General features: G+C 41.1%; 1 protein-coding gene across 4 annotated transcripts in view; it reads left to right on the forward strand.

Moving 5' to 3' along the window:
• CRPPA (CDP-L-ribitol pyrophosphorylase A) overlaps nucleotides 1-12974 on the forward strand; it is a 201659-nt gene extending 188685 nt beyond the window's left edge. For 3 of the 4 annotated variants that reach the window (XM_073333802.1, XM_073333800.1, XM_073333803.1), the window contains one exon: nucleotides 9684-12974. In XM_073333802.1, the coding sequence (XP_073189903.1) occupies nucleotides 9684-9788 (105 nt within the window). In that variant the 3' untranslated portion in view covers nucleotides 9789-12974. The remainder of the gene's footprint in view (nucleotides 1-9683) is intronic. The other variant, XM_073333801.1, reaches the window with a different exon arrangement.
• Nucleotides 12975-20561: the final 7587 nt, after the last annotated feature.

Genomic DNA, 20561 nt, shown 5'->3' on the forward strand with positions numbered 1-20561 from the left:
ATTTGGAGTGGGCAAATCTACTGTTGGGGCTGCTGTGATGCAAGTAGCTCATGCAATCAAAGATCTGCTGATATCAAGGGTAGTGACCCTGGGAAATGTGCTGGTCATAGTGGATGGCTTTGCTGCAATGGGATTCCCTAACTGTGGTGGGGCCATAGACGGAACCCCCCTCCCTGTGGCTAACAGCGGGGAACATTTCTGTTTAGCCACAGGCAAACAGCCCAGCAGGAATGGGCTCCTCTTGAGTGTCCCCTGAAGAAAAGCACTCTATTTCAACCAGGTGACCATGAATTATATCTCACTCTCCTGAGGATAACACAGAGAGAGAAAAAACGGATGTTGTTTGAATGCCAGCAAACATACACTGCAATGCTTTGTTGTACAATGATTCCTGAGTACGTGTTACTGGCCTGGAGTGGTAAAGTGTCCTACCATGAAGGACGCAATAAGACTGCCCTCCCCAGAAACCTTTTGCAAAGGCTTTGGGAGTACATCCAGGAGAACCGCGAATGCCAGGGCAAAGTAATCCTTTCACATGCTTGCTTTTAAACCATGTATAGTATTTTAAAAGGTACACTCACCAGAGGTCCCTTCTCCGCCTGCTGGGTCCAGGAGGCAGCCTTGGGTGGGTTCAGGGGGTACTGGCTCCAGGTCCAGGGTGAGAAACAGTTCCTGGCTGTCGGGAAAACCGGTTTCTCCGCTTGCTTGCTGTGAGCTATCTACAACCTCATCATCATCATCTTCTTCGTCCCCAAAACCTGCTTCCGTATTGCCTCCATCTCCATTGAAGGAGTCAAACAACACGGCTGGGGTAGTGGTGGCTGAACCCCCTAAAATGGCATGCAGCTCATCATAGAAGCGGCATGTTTGGGGCTCTGACCCGGAGTGGCCGTTCGCCTCTCTGGTTTTCTGGTAGGCTTGCCTCAGCTCCTTCAGTTTCACGCGGCACTGCTTCGGATCCCTGTTATGGCCTCTGTCCTTCATGCCCTGGGAGATTTTCACAAAGGTTTTGGCATTTCGAAAACTGGAACGGAGTTCTGATAGCACGGATTCCTCTCCCCAATCAGATCAGATCCCGTACCTCCCGTTCGGTCCATGCTGGAGCTCTTTTGCGATTCTGGGACTCCATCATGGTCACCTCTGCTGATGAGCTCTGCATAGTCACCTGCAGCTTGCCATGCTGGCCAAACAGGAAATGAGATTCAAAAGTTCGCGGTTCTTTTCCTGTCTACCTGGCCAGTGCATCTGAGTTGAGAGTGCTGTCCAGAGCGGTCACAATGGAGCACTCTGGGATAGCTCCCGGAGGCCAATACCATCGAATTGTGTCCACAGTACCCCAAATTCGACCCGGTAAGGCCGATTTAAGCGCTAATCCACTTGTCAGGGGTGGAGTAAGGAAATCGATTTTAAGAGCCCTTTAAGTCGAAATAAAGGGCTTCATCGTGTGGACGGGTGCAGGTTTACATCGATTTAATGCTGCTAAATTCGACCTAAAGTCCTAGTGTAGACCAGGGCTAACATGCAGAAGGAAACCCTACTATGCACGACTCTGCGGGAGACCTGTATTGAAATCCCATGTGAATTTGGGCTTGCCTAATGGCCTGACCCAATGCCCACTGAAGTCAGTGGACAGACTCATTCGTTTCCATAGGCTTTGTCCCAGGCTCAGGTTTTAACGATTTGGAGCACTGTGGAGATAACGTTCATACCTCATGGGGGGAGAAGAAAGTGACTCTGCGGTGCCTCAGATTTATACCTTTTTTTCAACCCTCGTCTTGTCTATTTTGATCCATAAGAAACGGTCCTTGCTCCAAAAAAGCTCATAGCATGGTTTCACAGTGCCTAGCACAGTGGGATCCTGATTTTGGGTGCAGCCTGTATACACGACCATAACACTTTTAATAATAAGTAATATCCGATACTAAGAATCCACCCAGAGACTCCTCAAATGTACAGTAGACAATATTCTTCCACTTTTATTAAATGACCACGTCTGTAAACAACTGATTTTTGCCAATACTTTTGTACTAGTGACATACAAGAAGGAGAATTGGCTGCCAGTTCAAGCATAAGGTCACTTTATTGAACACAGGAAGGGGAATGGACGGTAGCTCCTGGTATGACTGCTAGCGCAGTTGGTGAAGCCAAGTGCGTAGAGCTGAGGATAGTAAATGGGGAACAAAAGCCTCAAACTCTGCTGACTCTCATTCCCTGTGTCTGAACCACAAAGAGCAGGCTTTAGGAGACTGGGCTTTACAAGACACTCCTTTATTGTTGTTGTGGAAGGTGTGTTTTGTTTTGTTTGCCATAGAACTGTTTTTTAACGTAATTATTATAACAACGTTTTTACAAAAACTAGAGAGACGTGAAAAGAATGAGGGCAGGGAAGTCATGTAGACTTTTCCAGGATAAGCAGTATTGAAGCTTTGGGGTTGCACAATATTTTCTCTTGTATTACCATCAACTCCAGAAGCTTCCAAGAATCAGTAAATTGAATTATTGTCCTGCTTAGTTTTATTTTCTGCTACTTTGTAAACAGTCATTAAGTTCAAAAGTTGATGGCTTTCCCATTACTCATGACAGACAATACCTGTATGCACTGTAGTTAGTGTAAGAATAAGTATCAAGTTATGATATAGTGAATAACGATCTAATGTTAGTTTGGAAGTGAAGAAGTACTCAATTGGACTGAAAGTTCATTGCCTGCAGTCTGTCTCCTGTGTGCTATTTGTGCTGTGATCCATCTACATTTTACTTTGTATTTGAACCCAAATGCTACATTAATTTTTTGTTTATTATTTGAAAGGAAAACTAAAGATGTTAAGTGAAAATTTTCTTTTCTCTCTAAATTATCTGCTTAAATATCTTCTTACTGAGGTAAACAATTGCATTGGTATTATGTCTGAAATGTTATTTCTCAGTAGGTTCTTTGGCAAGTGGCTTCAATAAAAATGTAGCATGGAAGCATCTTAAGGAGAGGTTGGCCATCAAATTAGATCAACGGTTCTCAAACTGTGGGTTGGGACTCCAAAGTGAGTTGCAATCCCATTTTAATGGGGTCTCCAGGGCCAGCATTAGACTTACTGGGACCCAGGGCTGAAGCTGAAGCCCGAGCTACAACCCCACTTGGGGCAGTGGGGCTCAGGCTGCAGCCCCCTCTCCCGCCACTTCGGGCAGTGGGACTCGGGCTGCGGCCCCCTCTCCCCCAACTCAGGGCGGCAGGGCTTGGGCTGCAACCCCCTCCCCTCCCCTCCTGGGATCATGTAGTAACTTTGTTATCAGAAGGGGGTCGCAATGCAATGAAATCTGAGAACTTCTGTCGTATTAAAAGGTCTGTGGTTTTAAGAGACAGGGAGGAAACCTGCACAGGTATTTTTCACTGGGGATAACAGGTTTATGGGTGTCAGTTACATTTCTCAAGCTATGCTTTAAATTAAGCTAGTTAATATTTAGATGACATATATGCATATCAAACAGTATTCCAGTTAAAGAAAAAGTCCTAAACATGTTAAAATATGGGAATAAACAGTTAGGAGAGTGTCAATAAATTTTATACTATCCTCCCAGTTTCTTAAATAAATACACACAGGTGAAATATCTCATTGCACGTTCCAAACACTGCTTTTAACTCCGCTCCTGTATCTCTTACCAGCCTCATCCTGTAGACCAGAAAACCTCTTAAACCTAACAGCTCTACCTCATGTACATTATGAATGTGAATGACAATCATATGATACTACTGTGTTTGGAATTTTTTACTATTTAATAATGGACAGAAAGTGGATATTTTATTTTGGAATCAAAATTTTGTTGTATGGATTTATTATTTATAAAGTTAGTAATGTTTTAAGTACTTTCTTTTCAATGTACTAAAAAATAAAATGGTAAAAGTTTTGTTCTTGGTATATCCTTTCAACAATAAAAAAATCCTTTTCTTAACGGCCAAGAAAAGGGTTTCTACAAGAGACTCACTTAAATCAACTGGATGAAATGTGTAGGACAAAGGCAGATTAAGGTTTCCTGGGGCCCTGGGCTGGTGCACGTGGGTACCTCTCCCCACCCCTTCCGCCTGCAGCCCTGCCCCCATTTTGCCCCTTCCGCCTGTGGCCCTGCCCAAAGCCCCACCCCTTTCTGCCCCTTCCCCAGCGCTGATCCTGTTCCACCCAGGGTCTCTCTCTCACTGCAGCGCCGCAACCCCTTTTGTTCCTTTCTGCCCCCACCCCTCCACTGCGGCCCCAAGGCCAGAGAGGCTCTTTCCCCACACCACAGCCCTGAGGCTGCAGCAGGGAGTGAGAAGCTCCTCCAGTTCCAGTGCTGCCTAATAGGGGTCCAGGTGCTGGGGTTTCCTCTGCCACTTCCCGCAGTTCTGCAGGGGACCACGGTTGGTGTGCTGGGGCTTCTGCCTCCACATCCACCAGGCACTTCTACCAGAGGGTGGGTCCGGCATGGGGACTTGCCCTGCCGCCCCCCGGCTTCTGCTGGGAATGGGGTCAGGGGTCGCTGAGGGGAGGGGCTGGCCCTGCCGCCCTGCAGCTTCTGCCAGGGGTGGGGTCCCTGTCCTGTAGCTTCTGCTGGGGACAGGCTCGGGGGCTACTGGGCAGGGGACTTCCCCCATCCTGAGGCTGCTGACAGGATGGGGGGCTGCTGGGGATGGCGGACCACTCTGGGGGGCTTCCCCCATCTGGCAGCTGCTGCCGCTGAGCAAGGTCAGGGCGTGGGGGGCTTCCTTGCCCCGCTGGCCAGGGCTCCAGCCTTCTAGCAGTGGCAGATTTTTTCCAGGAGACGCCCCTGTTGTCTGGGGCTCCTGGGCACAGGCCCTGTTGTCCCAGTGACTAATCTGTGAGTAGACAGTGGATAAGACCAGATGTTTTTGGGTCATGCCAGCTGAGCCTGGGGAAATTTAATCATATTAATTCATAAAGGTATTTCTGATATGAATCAGACTTTGAAGGCTTTTGTTAAGTAAAAGAACTAGTCTTGTTTAATCTATAAGCATTGAGTGAGTAGGATACTACAAAAAGAAAAGGAGTACTTGTGGCACCTTAGAGACTAACCAATTTATTTGAGCATGAGCTTTCGTGAGCTACAGCTCACTTCATCGTGAAGTGAGCTGTAGCTCACGAAAGCTCATGCTCAAATAAATTGGTTAGTCTCTAAGGTGCCACAAGTACTCCTTTTCTTTTTGCGAATACAGACTAACACGGCTGTTACTCTGAAACCTAGGATACTACAGTACATTTTATCCTCTAAATGTACTGAACTGAACAGTGGGTGGGCAATAATATGAGATAACTATTGAGGGCTGCATACAAGATCTCTATTGAGCATTTTGTTCTTACATCCTATTCTGTGCCATGGTTTACATTGCATCTAAACTTCCCAAGCAACTAGCCCTGTGAAGCCCTCGCTCTACTTGATTATTTGGCTTTCTGCAACCAGTAATGAGATTTTTGAAAGATTCAGTACTGTACCACTGAATACAAAGGATGCTGGGGGGCCTGTGTGTAGGATGGTAGATTAGGTTGATCTTGGCATCCTGATTGAAGTGTCCCTGGATGCATTACCCATTTTATACAGCACTAATTCCAAGAATGACACTGCAAGTATCCAAAACTTGGGAGTTCTCAAGGTATACCTATGGGGTTTCATATGATTCACTTACTAGCTCCCCCCTAAATTAGGAGGGCTCTTAAACTTTTCATTTTTTGTAGTCTGAATTCTAGTTTGTGTTCTGTGTAAACAATGATGGATTCCAAATTAACTGAGGCCACTTGGAAAAAAGTTAGGTATCATTAAGGCTCAATGCAAATATCAACTCAGTAAACCCCAATGGTCTGAAAAGCAATAAAATCATCAGGCTACAATGAGGAAAAGATAGAACAGAACACTGAAAATATAACATTACCATTAATACCATAACATTACCATTCCTTCACTTAGGAAGGAACAATCAGTTGCACACATACAAAATGGGAAATGACGGCCTAGGAAGGAGTACTGCGGAAAGGGATCTGTGGGTCATAGTGGATAACAAGCTAAATATGATTCAACCGTGTAACACTCTTGCAAAAAAAGAAAACATCATTCTGGGATGTAATAGCACAAGTGTTGTAAGCAAGATACAAGAAGTAACTCTTCCGCTTTACTCCATGCTGATTAGGCCTCAACTGGAGTATTGTATTCAGTACTGGGCGCCACATTTTAGGAAAAATATGGACAAATTGGAGAAAGTCCAGAGAAGAGCAACAAAAATTATTAAAGGACTAGAAAACACAATCTATGAGGGAAGATTTAAAAAATTGTGTTTGTTTAGTCTGGAGAAGAGAAGACTGAGAGGGGACATGGTGACAGTTTTTAATTACATAATACAAATACAAGGAGGCGGGATAAAAAATGTTCTCATTAACCTTTGATGGGAGAAGAAGCAATGGGCTTAAATTGTAACAAGGGTGGTTTAGGTTGGACATGAGGAAAATCTTCCTAACTGTCAGGGTGGTTAAACACTACAATAAATTGCCTAGGGAGGTTGTGGAATCTCCATCATTGGAGATTTTCAAGAGCAGGCTAGCCTGCTCTACATAACACTTAGTCCTGCCACAAGTGCAGGGGACTGGACTAGATGACCTCTCAAGGTCCCTTCCAGTCCTATGATTCCACAAGTCAATGTTATGAATACCATATTCAGGGTTGGCTTCCAAAAAGTTAACCACTGTGAATATAAAAAAGATATAGCAGAAATAGAAAAGGTCCAGGGAAGAGCAATAGAAAGGAATATTCCTGGAGATACCATGACAGTCAGATACCACAGTACTGTATCTTCGTGTGCAAGCTAGTTTTGACTTTTGGAAAAGCATACTGTGTTGTTGTTAGTTTTGAGCTATTTGAGTTTCTGTATAGAGACAGCTTTAGGAAAGTGGGAGCTGTGCAAACAGCAGGAGAAGTTTTTCTGCCTTGGGCTCTGATTAGAGTCTATTCTTGAGGCAGAGTTTGTCCCTGGGAACCAAGCACTGGTGTTGGTCTGAAATTCTGGGAAGAAGATATAGTTCTGCATGCTGTTTGACCATCTCATTCCAGAACTGGTATAGGTGTGTAAATAAAACAAGTTATATTAGAATATACCCAGACTTATCACTGAGTATTACATATTCTTGTAATGCATCTGCTGCTGGTCACTGTCAAAGACAGGATACCAGACTAGATGGAATGATGGTCTGAACTGGAATGGCAGCTCAGATGTTGCAGTAGTTCTCAAAGATTGATTTTAAAAGGAAATTGTGAGGCTAAACATATTAAAAAGGAACCAACAGATTTCCTTAACTGTGTTACAGCTTAGGTTATTAAGAGTGAAATAATTTAAAAAATCAATATTACTTTTAATCATTTATGCTGTTTATGTTTTGTATTTCTTTCCTCCTACACAAAGAAAAATAGACTACTCCATTTCTAATCAGGTTCTTGTTTCAGCTTCCTCTACACAGCACACTGCTGCAGTGTGCGGGTTGCAAATACCCCAGAGGATTTTCTTTTTCAAATCTTTCCCTTGGAATTTTAAAATAATCATAAAAATCTTTAAGGTGGCTGTATGTTTGGTAAAAACTTTTATTAAAGCTAATTTTTCAGTCAAATGGGACCTCCCAATGACACTTTAAGTCCCTTGCTTTAAAATAGTGGAAGCTAAATTTTCCTCTCTTGCTTCCTTTCATGTTCAAAAACTGAAATAATTTATTGCAACAAAGGAATGTGTATAGAATCCAGTAACCAACAGAGGATGTGGAAAGATTTATTAGGAGAAACATTAAGAGCATTCCTGGCCAGGTGTATTTTTTTTTCTCCTTTAAAAAAAAAAAAAAGTGTACAACTTTGGCCAACTTCAGATATGGCTGGAAGCCTATTTAGAAAACGTAATGTCTGTAATTGTGAAACACTTCTCCACACTGCACCCGCAAACTAAACAAAAGTGGAGACTGGAGGTTGTTCCTGCTGAATTTCAAGAAGTGTGTTACTGAATCTTGAAAACAATTAAAATGTTTTTATTGCCCTATGGGCCTGATTCCCCATCCATTGCACCTTGTGCCATCATTTACACCTGTGCAACATGGGCAAAAACCAGAATGGCATCTTCTGACAGCCACTTTGCACAAGCATGTAAATGTCTACACAAGATGAAAGACAATGCAGAATTGGGCCCCATGAGGCCAATTCTGCACTCCTTGTTTATCCCCTGCGCTAATTGGGAGTTTTGTCTGAATAAGAAATACAGGATTTAACCATAAGTGAACAATAAACACCTGCGTTCTCAATGGCTGTGATTGTTATTTTTAACTCAGAGAATTTTGCAGGCTACTAGTAAATAACATTGACTAATCCTCCTAGGTATCAAAAATACATGAAATGGTTCCTATATCTAGGAATTACTATGTTTTCTCTGTATACACGATAACTGTTTCCAAAAATGGAATTTTAGGGCAAAATTCTAGTCTGAGCCAATCATTCATATTTCCAGACTAACGACTAAAGGCTCATGTGACTTACCTGGGATGAGCCAATGTGCAACAGAATAGCTCTGCTTTATTCCCTGATCATCATGGCATGAATAAATACAGATTTACAGATCCTAGCGTGCAAATGTATTGCCTTGTATGACCGGGATAAATCATGCATGCAAATCGTAAATAAAAGTCATGAAATGGCCTACAAATGCAATAAAAATAAGGTGTTCAAAATTTTAATAAATGGCGGGGTGGTGCTGAACACGCTCCTCGCCTGGGGCGCCATTTGGTCTAGGGCTAGTCTTGGCTGCACGCATATCACTCCCACCAGTGAGCTACTGCTAGCTACATCTATTGACATCTAATCAGTGTGCAGGTGGAGATACTAATTGTCCATACAGATTTGGCTTTTTATCTGCATATAATTAGGAAAATTTGGAAGCCAGATTGAATTCCCTTTGAAAAACTCATCTCCACTGCCTGTTAAGGAGCTTCATATTGTACTAGGGTGCCAGTAATGTTGTACCATCCCTTGTTGGCCTTTATACGTGCCTACCAAGAACAGACTAACTTCTTTGATTGTTTGAACACAGATAGGCTCAAATCACTAAGGTCCCAGTGTTTAAATCTCATTGAAGTCACATGTTTCAGTGTTTTACTGAATAGGACTGAATTTAAGCACATGCTTAAAGTTAAGTATGTGCTTAAATGCTTTGTTTAGTTTGGACCTAAATTTGGATCCAGATTTCCTAAACCCTAAAATGTGAGGGTGTTAGGATTCTGGGTTTTGCTTCTGTCTGGGAAGCTGCTTATGGAATTTGGAGTTGTATTCGCTTTCAAACACAAGTTGGGGAGAGGGAGTCTGGAAAAAAGGTTTCATTTTGGATCTTCTCTTAATTGAGGCGATCTCATGTCATTAACCTGAAACAATTAAAATACATTCCATTACCGTTTGTTTACATTCTACTTCTGTCTACAAATGTTTTTTTATGGTATAGACTGGAGAACTGACATTAGTATGACATTTTCTTTTATAAACAATCAACATTTTTGGAAGGTTTTTGTACTGGTAAATGCAGCACATTTTGAATTTGTGTCAGAAGTCATAAACGGATTGTGCATATTTTTAAAAGGGTGTTAAGTGCGATTAACTTTTTTCATAATTGCTCACAGCCTATTCCTTTTTTCTTTCAGGATGATCCGAAGCTTCAGGAGACAATAAATTCTGCTGCTGCCATTATCTCTGCATTAATAAAGGACAGAAACCCGGAGCTGATTGGCCAGCTGTTGGTAGCATGAATAACTAAATCATTTGTAGCTAACAGAAGTATTTCTTTTTCATCATGTGTTTAGCAATGTTCTTGAAACATTTTACTCTGTGACAAAACCACTGGGCTTACAAAGTTTGTTATTAGGATATTTTATCAACATAAAATGTAAGTCTGACCTTGTGTTGAGATGCAAGTGTAAATGAAATAGAAGATGCTGTGAGGTGCACCAGGTATTATACTTCAAAGTGTTTATATTGAAGCATTATATGTGAGGTACTGATCATTTCAAAAACTACAACTGAGTGGTGCTATTTAGTCCTTTCATGTCCAAAGCACTTGATCTAAGCTCAAATTTCTTTTCAACCAGATAACATATATGATATTAAAGCACAGCTGGTGCTCTTTAATACAAGACATAGTCCCTTGGACTTTAATGAAAGTATCCTAGAATTGTTTTCAAGATCTGGTCCTTATTCCCCAGAGAATGAAGATTAAAGTTTAAAAATACATTTGTGCATACCATATGAGATGTAGTAGCCTATCCTGGGAGTGCAGAATTAGGAATTCATTGTGGTGGGAACTAATTCTTTTTAAAGCTTGAAAGGTTATCCGTTCTGATGGTAGTGGAGAAATAAGACAGAAGAAAGACTCTCTTCTTCAGTAATTGAGCTGCACTTTCAGTTTTTGTGTCACTCTGATTTTCTGTTTGATATATGTGTTTGTTAGACCATCATCTGGAAGACAGTATCGTAACTGCTAATGCATGGAGGGTGTTTTGACATTTAAATGAAGATGGCTTAGGGAGGAGGGTAGAATAAGAAGTTTTCACTTATCTGTGTTGAATATTTTCACATGTTCTACTAGCTTAAAATGTACAGTTCTCTACTGCCTCTGGCAGCACGTAACCCCCTGCAGTCTTAATGTTTTTTTGGTACTGTGTTTCCCCAATTTGTGAATAAGTTAGATTACATTCTTAGGAACTCTTGTTGACTTCACTGTAATTGGAACAAGAACTTTGAGAAATATTCAGCGCATAAGTAGCTGTCCCACATGTGCTCCCAGGAACCTCCCACCATCTCCAGGTTTAGAGATGGCTCCTATTCCAAGGGGAAATTTCCCCTTGAAACCAGTCATGTAATGCATTTTGCTGCTGACCTGTCACTGCAATCTTCCCAGGGATGAAGTCTGTCAGGATGGAAATTGGGCCTTGGCATAATGCTGGAGAATGCACAGTTACATGCACTGCACCTCTGAGGTCATAGAAGGGGGAAGATTGTTCCCTGACTTACAGGTGTATGGGGAATTTTTTCAAGGGTCTCAGCCAGAAAAAGGAGACAGGAAACCCCGTTGTGTCAAAGATTTCCCTGTCTCAATGGCATTCAGGTGGGAAGAGTAGTGATCTCCCCTTCTCTATTAAGCAAACATCACAAAATTCCTGTGAAGAAGAGGGCCCCCAATTTTGATAAAAAGAGAGCCCTCCCAAACATCCATCACTGACTGTTGGATGTCTCCCTTCCCCAGCACAACAGCCCATTGAAAGATAGCCAACACAGTTGTTTGCAAAAAATAAAACAATCCCTGCCTGCTACCCTTCCTCCTCTCTCCCTGCGGATTCCCAGCTGTGCCAGGTAAGGAGCCTAATGCAGTCTTAAGGCTGTAATAAATTCAACTGCCTGCATGGCCCCCTGTGAGTGGGAGAAGGTTTGGTCGAGAAGAGGATGCAGTCTTGCATGGGGAAGGTGGATGTTCAATACAATCTTTGTGTCTCAGCAGGTAAAATCTTCATACTTCTTTCTGCTCACCTGCTACATGTGCACTCCTGGCCATGGAGCATGGGTTGATGGTGGGTTATTTTGCCCTTGCAATAAACCTGGTGCAGGAGAAGATTGGTCTAATGTGAAGTCCCAACCACAGTATTCTGAGGCTTAGGTGCTCCAGAAGATCTCATGATATGATATTCTATGATTCTATGATTAGATAAGGTCCTATAAGAATCTGAATCTACTGTGGGTTCGCTCTGCTAGTGAGTACTCTTAGACACCGGATGAACTATGCGTGTCTCTGCTTTAAAATCCTGCTAAGAAACTGATGTTGATCCAAATTTTCCTCCGTTACAAGGTACAACAAATAGTTATGGCTGCCTGTTTTTCATCCAGAGCAGACATTTTCATTCAATATAGAAACCTGTATAAAAGAGCTATAAGCTTCTCATGCAGTCAGTATAAGCTGTTTTCTCCTTTGCTCCTCTTCCCTCTCTATAATTATCACAAATGAACCATTTGTCCTTCTTTGACATTATACAACAAATACATTTGTGTTAGCACCTTACATGGCTATAGAATACCTATGCAGTTTAGTTAGACAAATGAGAAACTTGAGAGTTTACATTATTTGCTTTCACTTATGAATAAGCTTTTCAAATTCACTTTTATCTGACACTCATAGATTGAGTTTGATGCAGTAATTCATCTCTCAGGCTTGCAAAAGATGTGATGTAAGTTATTAATTGGCTTTCAAACACCTAGATTACTAGTGACTTCTTATTTTGCTGCTGCTTCACTATAACATGTAGAAAGGTTCTAACACAAAATATATGATGCGTTTCTCCAGGACTGACAAGCAAGCAAATAAAATATCCTTTATGTTTTACATCTATAGTAATTATAGCCACTGTGCTTAAATTCAAGCACTGTAGTAAGGAAACTGACTTATCATAAAATTGTCAATTATGTCAATTTCACTTATATTGAGTTGTAATTTTTACCTAATTATTTATTTTGAACAGGTTTTGATACAACTGAAAATTTCTCATGCAATAAACTTGTATAATGAAAAATGATTTTCTATGGGCTATTTGGGAGCACTTGAAAAGAAAATAAACAATGTAAATTAGTTTCAGGTTCTCAATATAGATTTAATGTTTATTTAAACTGAAATGTAGGATAAAATAACAGGTTTCCTTGATGTGCTATTAATATCATTGCTGTTGTTTCTCTTTAAACAATCCATAAACAACCAGTAAACTCACATGGAGAAAGTAAAAATTACAAAAGCAAAGCTATTGAGACACGGTAAAATAGTACGCTTCTGTAGGAATGAATGAAACAAAATAGAATTAATGATATTTGAATGTCCCAACCAAATCTAAGTGGTGCCTTTTTCATTAATGTTAATATCTAAAATATGAATAAATAGGTAAGGTGAAATTAAGAAACTGGTTGATTGTTTTTTATCTACACACAGCAGCTCACAAATAGTTATAGAAATGAAAAAATTGGCATATGTACACATGCTGTTTGAGTTTAACTAGTAATCAGTCACAAGCCATATTGCTTTGAATATCTAGACAGAGATAATACTCTAACCAGATTCAGCTGCTCCTACTCACCTTACCCCTCAAGTAATAACCAATAATATTTCTTGAGTAAAATGCTATTTAATGTGAATAAGGGTTTCAGAATCTGACCCTAGTAATTATTATAATGATTGCAAAGTTGACAGAATAATTGTAATATATATATATATATACAGTGAAACAAACCTGCTTGTCACAATTGAAAATAAAGTAAAAACTTGAGGTCTGCTAGGTCATTTGGTAGAAAAATTTCTACCCTGATCTTCATTATATTTCCAGGCCATCTGACTTGAAAATTACATTTGGTTGTTTCACTGAAAAAAATTACATGAATGAAAAGCACAGAAGGCAACATAATAAAGAAACATCCAGATAGGGGATGGAATTCTAGCCCTATTGAAATCAATGGCAAAACTCCCATTTTGCCCTCAGGGGCCAGGATTTCACCCATGAAGGTTGCAGCTGACCCTCTCAGTATAATGGACTGAACAACAAAACTCTGTATCCAAAGCCTTTAAGTTTTGGGCACATTCAGCGTTATATCCACATGAAAATAGAGTTTTTGGTGCTTATCCAAACAGAAGCTTCAAAAACCATTTGAGGTTCCCTATTGCTAGTTAGTGCTCTCCTATTGTATGTCACCTCTTACTGAAAATTATTTATTTAAGACGTGATTTGAATAATTCACATCATATTTTATCTGGGATTAAGGATACTTTGAATTAGAAGTGGAAGGCGCTGAATCTAGATGGATTGAACACACATCTAAATGAGTGAATTTAAATGAATTCCATTGATAGATAAAACTTCCACTAAATTCAGTAGAGCCAGGATTTGGCCCAATGAAGGGGACAAACAGTTGTGAAACAAAATTTGTTGCAGAGATTCATGTAGCAGTTCAGAGTGATTTTGTTTGCTCGTCCTTTTAAAGTCACGTACCTGATTTTTCTATGCTCCTTTTGACAAGGAAATCACTACCCCTAATCCCCATCTTATTTTTTTATAATGTGTTATTGGGATCTTTCCAACTAAGGAATTGAAATACAAGGTTCACTAAATGGAAGATTTTGTGTATGACTTGGTAGTGAAAGAATGCTATTCAAAGGCATTTCCTCTTGTTTGTCTCAAGAATCACTTATAAAAGCCACAATTAACTCTTTGACTGTTCACTTAAACTTGGAGAGATGCTGAGACTTGTAAAGAGAAAGAATATTTAAGTGCCCCCCTTAGGGTAATTAGTTATGAAATGCTCAGATGTTGATATTTGCTGTGATGCAAAAGACTCCACTATAAAGCTGTTATTTAGATACCAGTCTTGGTGCAGTAACTAGATAGGTCAGGAATGAGATACCCCAAAACAAAACTTGACTAGTGGCCCATTCATTTAATCACTCAGGTTTTTTTTCACCTCGTGGTAAGTTCAAATTATGACATATTGTAGCTCTATTATTTAAAAAAAACTAACTTGCTCTTGCAACTGTGCAGTTAGATATGTAACTACCTGATTTCTAGGTGGTCAGTACGGTCCTTGCGCATGGATATCCATGTGGACAATATTGGAGCTGTGACTCCATCTTTAGGCTTGTAACTTACTATTCTTTTTATTACCCCATGTCCTCAACCCCCACCTCAGCCCACTTGTTCTGTCCCTTAGAGTGTTAGCTCTTTGGGGCTGGGACTGTGATTTACTTTGGATTTGTACAATGCCTCGCACAATTGGGCCTCAACCTTGTTGGCTTCTAGGCACTCCTACAATATGAACATTAATGCTAATTAATAATGTTAATGTTTGTAAATTGAGTTGGAGCCTGAAAAATGCAATTTCTGTACCAGTGCTGACTCCAGAGTCCCTGTTTCTCAAATAAGTTTATGGCAGCGTCGACTGTTCGATTACACATACCAGCCTGAGGAGGTGTGGCATTCCTTGATGCATTTATCCCCCACATGAATTAAACCATAGAATACAACTTTATTTTCTACATCATCTGTCACATACTCTCAGTATCAGAATGCTTCACAGAGTTAAATAACGCTGTTACAGAGAGAAATAAAAGCAGATGGAGAGAGAAATGAAGAGGCATAGATAGGAGCAAATGGCTATGAGCAAGAGGCAGTGAGACTGAGATATAGGAAAGCTCCTCCAGATGGCAGGAGTTGCAGAGGAGAAGGTCTTTGGATGCTAATTCATGTCAAGTTTTTACAGTATAAAACAGTTTTTACAGTAGCTTAAAATGCGAGGGATTATAGTTACCTGCATCTGGCTCAGTAGAGCCACAGGCTGCAGCTGTGTTTCCCCTTTCCTGGTAATTAATTTTATCTCTCTTAATTACTTGTTCCTTCTTCGCATCACTTCATCTCTTCCTCTTTCACGGCACTTCCTCTTTCCTTCTATTTTATGTCATCATATCTCAACTCTGTCTCATTTTGAATCTTATCTTTCCACACACCTCGCAGGGTCTGTTGGTGCAGGCGGGATCAAACCTGGGACCTCTAGAGCTAAATGCAGGAGCCTCTATGGCATGAGCTAAAAGGCATAGGGCCCTTAGCTAAGGTTGTAGAGCAGACTCATTAATCTCTAAGTGGTCTTCACGCCACTAGAGGGGACAGAATGCCATACCTCCTGGGTTACATTTATTTCCCCCTTCTCCCCTCCTTTTGTCTTCTCCTCCTCCCCTCTGTCTCTCTTCTGTCTTTCCCTATTTGTCAATATCCTTCTTTTCCTCCCGGACAATCATGGTCAAAGGAGACAATCCGCTCCCTCCTCCCCAAAGCCAGGCTGTGGGCTTGCACAAGAATGCCTTCCTTGCCTGCCTGGATCAAGAACTAAGGCAGTCATTCTTCTGCTTCTCTGTGCACTTCAGAGCTGGGACTGAGGGCAGCTGTCACTTCCATACTTACAACCTGTGGCTCTACTGAGCCAGATGCAGGTAACTACCTGTAATCACTTGCATATTAAGCTACTGTAAAAACTTGACATGAATTAGCATCCAAAGACCTTCTCCCCTTCCATTGTGCTCCATTGGTAGCTGAGCACATTCAAGCAATAGCTGCCTGAAAGGACAGACTTCTTGCATGGATAGCTGCTAAAAGCAACACTGAGCCCCACCAGTTAAGTGAGTAAAGCCTCAAGCTCCCTGTCACATGGAAACTGATCTCCTTCCAGGTCAGATAGGCCAAAATAAGCACATTTGGGTGAATAAAGTCAGACAAATAAGCAGCCGGATTGCATGAGTCAGAAAGAACCCAGCTTGACTCTCAGAATTCAGGGAGCACTTCCAGGGCTCTGGCGACTGGAAAAATGTTTAGGTATAAAAACAGCAGATTTGGAGTCACTGTGAGACAATAAACCAGTGCCGTGTTAGTCCCTTTTTCACAGCAAAACTCCATCTAGACCCACTGAAATCACTGCTTTCTGGGTCCTCAAGTATTATTGCATCTACTCCCTCCTGCCATGTTTTGTTAACATTACACGTAACCACACTGCTTAGTTTAGGCTGTTTCACTTATGCTACATTGTGAGGTGTGTGTGTATGCAGCACCCACGTACTTCATCATTTGTTGGGAAGGACGCTTATAAATATATATGTATATATTTTTGATGCAGACCTTCAGAATGGCTTCTGTGTGTAAGTAAAAATTCATGTACATTTATTGAACTCAAGGCTCTTGGCTACATGTGCAACATTTAAAACATAGGCACTGAACCATGCCCTGTGTACACTGAAATGCAAGTCTTCTGTGAAAATGATCTCTCTAAAAATGCTCAGAGTCTGAACTGTGTTCTAACATGGCGGGGGTGGGTGGGGGGAAGGAAAATGTCTGTAAACCATTTTGGGAGTGGTTGTTTAACACCAGATCAAAGAAGTTTTGTTATGATGTGTATTTAAACAAAAACTTCCAAATGCCTTGAGTGCACATCACAAAAGACAGTCTCTTATTGTTTAAAAAACATCAGCCTTCCTTGTTTCATCCCACGTATTTAATGTGTATCTTTGTGTAGGCAGCCACACAGAAACTGAAGGTGCAGGGTTTGTTCAAAGCTTCACAGTACTGGAGTATGATTACTTCCCGCACCAAAGAAGACAAAATATAGTGGCAGCAAAGCACCACCTGTTGGTGGTGCCTTATGAATTTCTAGCAAAAAAAGCCTTTCTAAAGTTGATCAGAAGGCCTGTACTACTGATGAATAGCTTGGCAGTGCAGTGATTGCTCACTGGGACAATCTCACTAGGATTTTAAATCATCACCTTGATCTCGAATATCACTGATTCCCAATCTCTTTCCTAGCAACACAACTCCGTGCCTGTGGTAATTAATGAGAAATGGGGTACCTGTTTGAACAATGTGGCAAGACTGAAAAAATACAGAAAGCATTTGGCTCCAGAGCTATCAATCCAGCATCATTCACAGTTACTAAAATGTAAAAAGGAAAAGTGCAATCATTACTGTAAACTCTAGTTTACAGAGAGTGCTGGAAAATATGCTCAGTAATATTAGCCCATTGGGTAGCAACAAGCTGCCAGACAGTTAATCAAACAGTCCATGTGGGTGGGCAAGGTAAATGCAATATCTATTGGCTAGGATACAATGGATTATCTTGGCGGACATGTATAGTCTTGGAGGCAGTTTCTCTGCAGTTCCCAGGGTTTCATTCAGACTTTTGTCAGTTTCTGTCAGTACAGACCCCGAGTTTCATTAATTTCAGGCTTGAACAAACCCCCCAAACTTGGCCAAAGTTTTGCCTGGATGTGGGTTGAAACCATAGAGTTCCGCATGGTTTACAGCCAACAGCTTAAATAAGGGTCGTTTCTTGCAAAAATCTTCCTGGGCTTTCTTGAAACTGTTTCTGAACAGTAGAGAGCCTTTAGAAACACAGCTTGCAACGCACAGCACTCCAGGCAGCCAGACGGTGTTCCAGGCTGTTTAATACAAGCACCTGGTGATTTTCAAATTGACATTAAATGAGAAATCGATTAATATCAGTTGATATTAAAGTAACACAATTGTACTTAATTGATGCAAAAAGTTTTGGTCAGTGTGAGAAAAAAAAATCTCCACAAGGACAGATTTTCCACAAAGTGAGATGTTTATTACACTCGCCTCTGGGCAACAAAATAAATTTGAATTTTCTACCATGATTCTCATTAAGAAATAACCATTACGAATGTCATGTAAATTTGGTGCTTTGTGTTCTTTGGAGTCACATTTATCAGCATGTGTGTTTTGTTTTGTTTTTTTCAAGCAAACACAGGAAACCAGATTGGATATTGTTCCTTGGAGGATCACTTGTAACTAATGTAGAATGTGAGGCAGACAGTACAGAAGAAATCAATCTTATTTAAACTTCATTGTAGAAGCTGCTACACTTGAAAGAATGTTTTATAAGTAAGACACGTAATTGTTCAGCAGCTCTTTCATGCCCTCTGCAGTTAAGTCTATTTCTTGTGTATGCGCAGTCAAATTAAGATCTGTTGTTTTTCCTGCTAATGCAATTTACCTCAGGTAAATACCAGTACAACAGGGGGGTAATGCTGTTGTGGCTTCTGTTACTCACACCCGCCACTGACAAGCAAATGCTACAGAGTAGAATATGTACTGTACATAGTCTAATTCACAGAAGTAGTTCAGAGCACTGAAATACAAGCACATTATTGCATGTACTGTTTGATGGCATGACTAACTTCACAAGTTTGCATGTCACTGCACACGCAATTATCTGTGCACTGGTTAACATACACCTGCAGTATTCAAAGCTAAATGAAAATTGCAGATCTTGAATATAGATGACTGTCCAAACTGCTTTGAAATAAGTAGGGCTATGGGTAGAGCTGCTGTTATAAATTTCATTTTACTAACTATCAGTTTTAAAAATGTGTGCCAGATTCAATTATTGCTGCTCACATTCACGCAAATAAAAGTATCATTAAATTAATAATCTAAATTACTATAAATTGCTTGTGTATGAATTAAGAGGAAGTTCTTTAATCATTAATTTTAGCAGCTAAGCAAGGCTAAAGATTAAAAATAAGAATGGTCCCTTGGAAGTAGAATAATAAATGACAATAATGGGAATATGAAAATGATTTCAGGCCCTGATCCAGCAAAGATTTAAGCGTATATCTCAATAAAAGCATGGGAGCAGTCCCTCTTGACTATTTGTTTGCTTTGCTGGATTAGGCCACAGACTGTAAAATCTTGGAAATAGATTTTTCAGTATGTTTGTACAGTGCCAGAGATGGTAGCAGCATGCAGGTCAGGCCAGGGAGAGGGTTCCAAGCATGGACCACATAGTAGAAGGAGAGGGTCTCAAGTGTAAGGCACTGGATTGTGATTCAGGAGACAGGGGTTTAAATCTTGACTCTGTTACAGACTTCCCATGTTACTGTCACAGGATACTTAGTCTTTGCCTCAGTTTCCCATCTGTACAATGGAAATAATAAAACTTTCTTTCTCATGCCCCTTGCCAATTTTGTCTGGCATGCTCTTTGGGGCAGGCATGGTTTCTTACTATTGTGTGTGTTCAGTGCCTATTTCAGGGGTCGACAACCTTCAGCACGTGGTCCATAAGGGTAATACGCTGTTGGGCCATGAGACATTTTGTTTACATTGACTGTCTGCAGGCACGGCCCACCGCAGCTCCCAGTGGCCGCGGTTTGCAGCTCCTACTGGCCGGGGAAGGCAAACTGCAGCCACTGGGAGCTGCGGGGGGCTGTGCCTGTGGACGGTCAATGTAAACTATATGTCTTGCAGCCCACTAGCAGATTACCCTGATGGGCCGCATGCCAAAGGTTGCCGACCCCTGGCCTATTGTAATGAGGGCACAAACTCTGTTGGGGACTCCAGGTGCTACATTATTACAAATAATTTTAAGATAAATAAAAATTGATGAATAGTTATTAATTGTTTTGCAGTGTGGTAGCAGTAGAGGCCCCAAACAAATCAGGGCTCCATTGTGCCAGGCACTGTACAAACACAGAGTAAGAGATTGTCTCTGCCCCAAAGAGCTTACAATCTAAATAGACATGAGAGGCACAGGGGGGAGGTGGAAACAGAACCATAGAGAAAGGCAATGACTTGACCAGAATTACACAGCAAGTCAGTGACAGCACTGTGACCAGAACCTAGGTCTCCCACTCAAAGTCTAGCACCACAGCTACTAGCCTACACTGTCTCCTTCTGTATGAATATTGGTTTGGTTTGTCTGCAGGAGTCAACAAGGTGCAATTTCTCTGTGATGAGGTGAGGAAGCATGGTCCGGTATTTAAAGCACAGGACTGTGAACCAGGCGTCCTGGGCTCTCCTCCCAGCTCTGCTAAAGATCAATTCTGTGACTCTTGGTAAGGTAGGGCTTCAATTTGGGCTTTAATAGGTACTGGGAGTGGCTGGCTCATTACAAAAGCAGCTTTGGAATTGACACCTCCTCATCTATTATTGGGAGTGGACTAC

Source organism: Lepidochelys kempii, chromosome 2, assembly GCF_965140265.1.
Source record: "Lepidochelys kempii isolate rLepKem1 chromosome 2, rLepKem1.hap2, whole genome shotgun sequence".
Taxonomy (NCBI): domain Eukaryota; kingdom Metazoa; phylum Chordata; order Testudines; family Cheloniidae; genus Lepidochelys; species Lepidochelys kempii.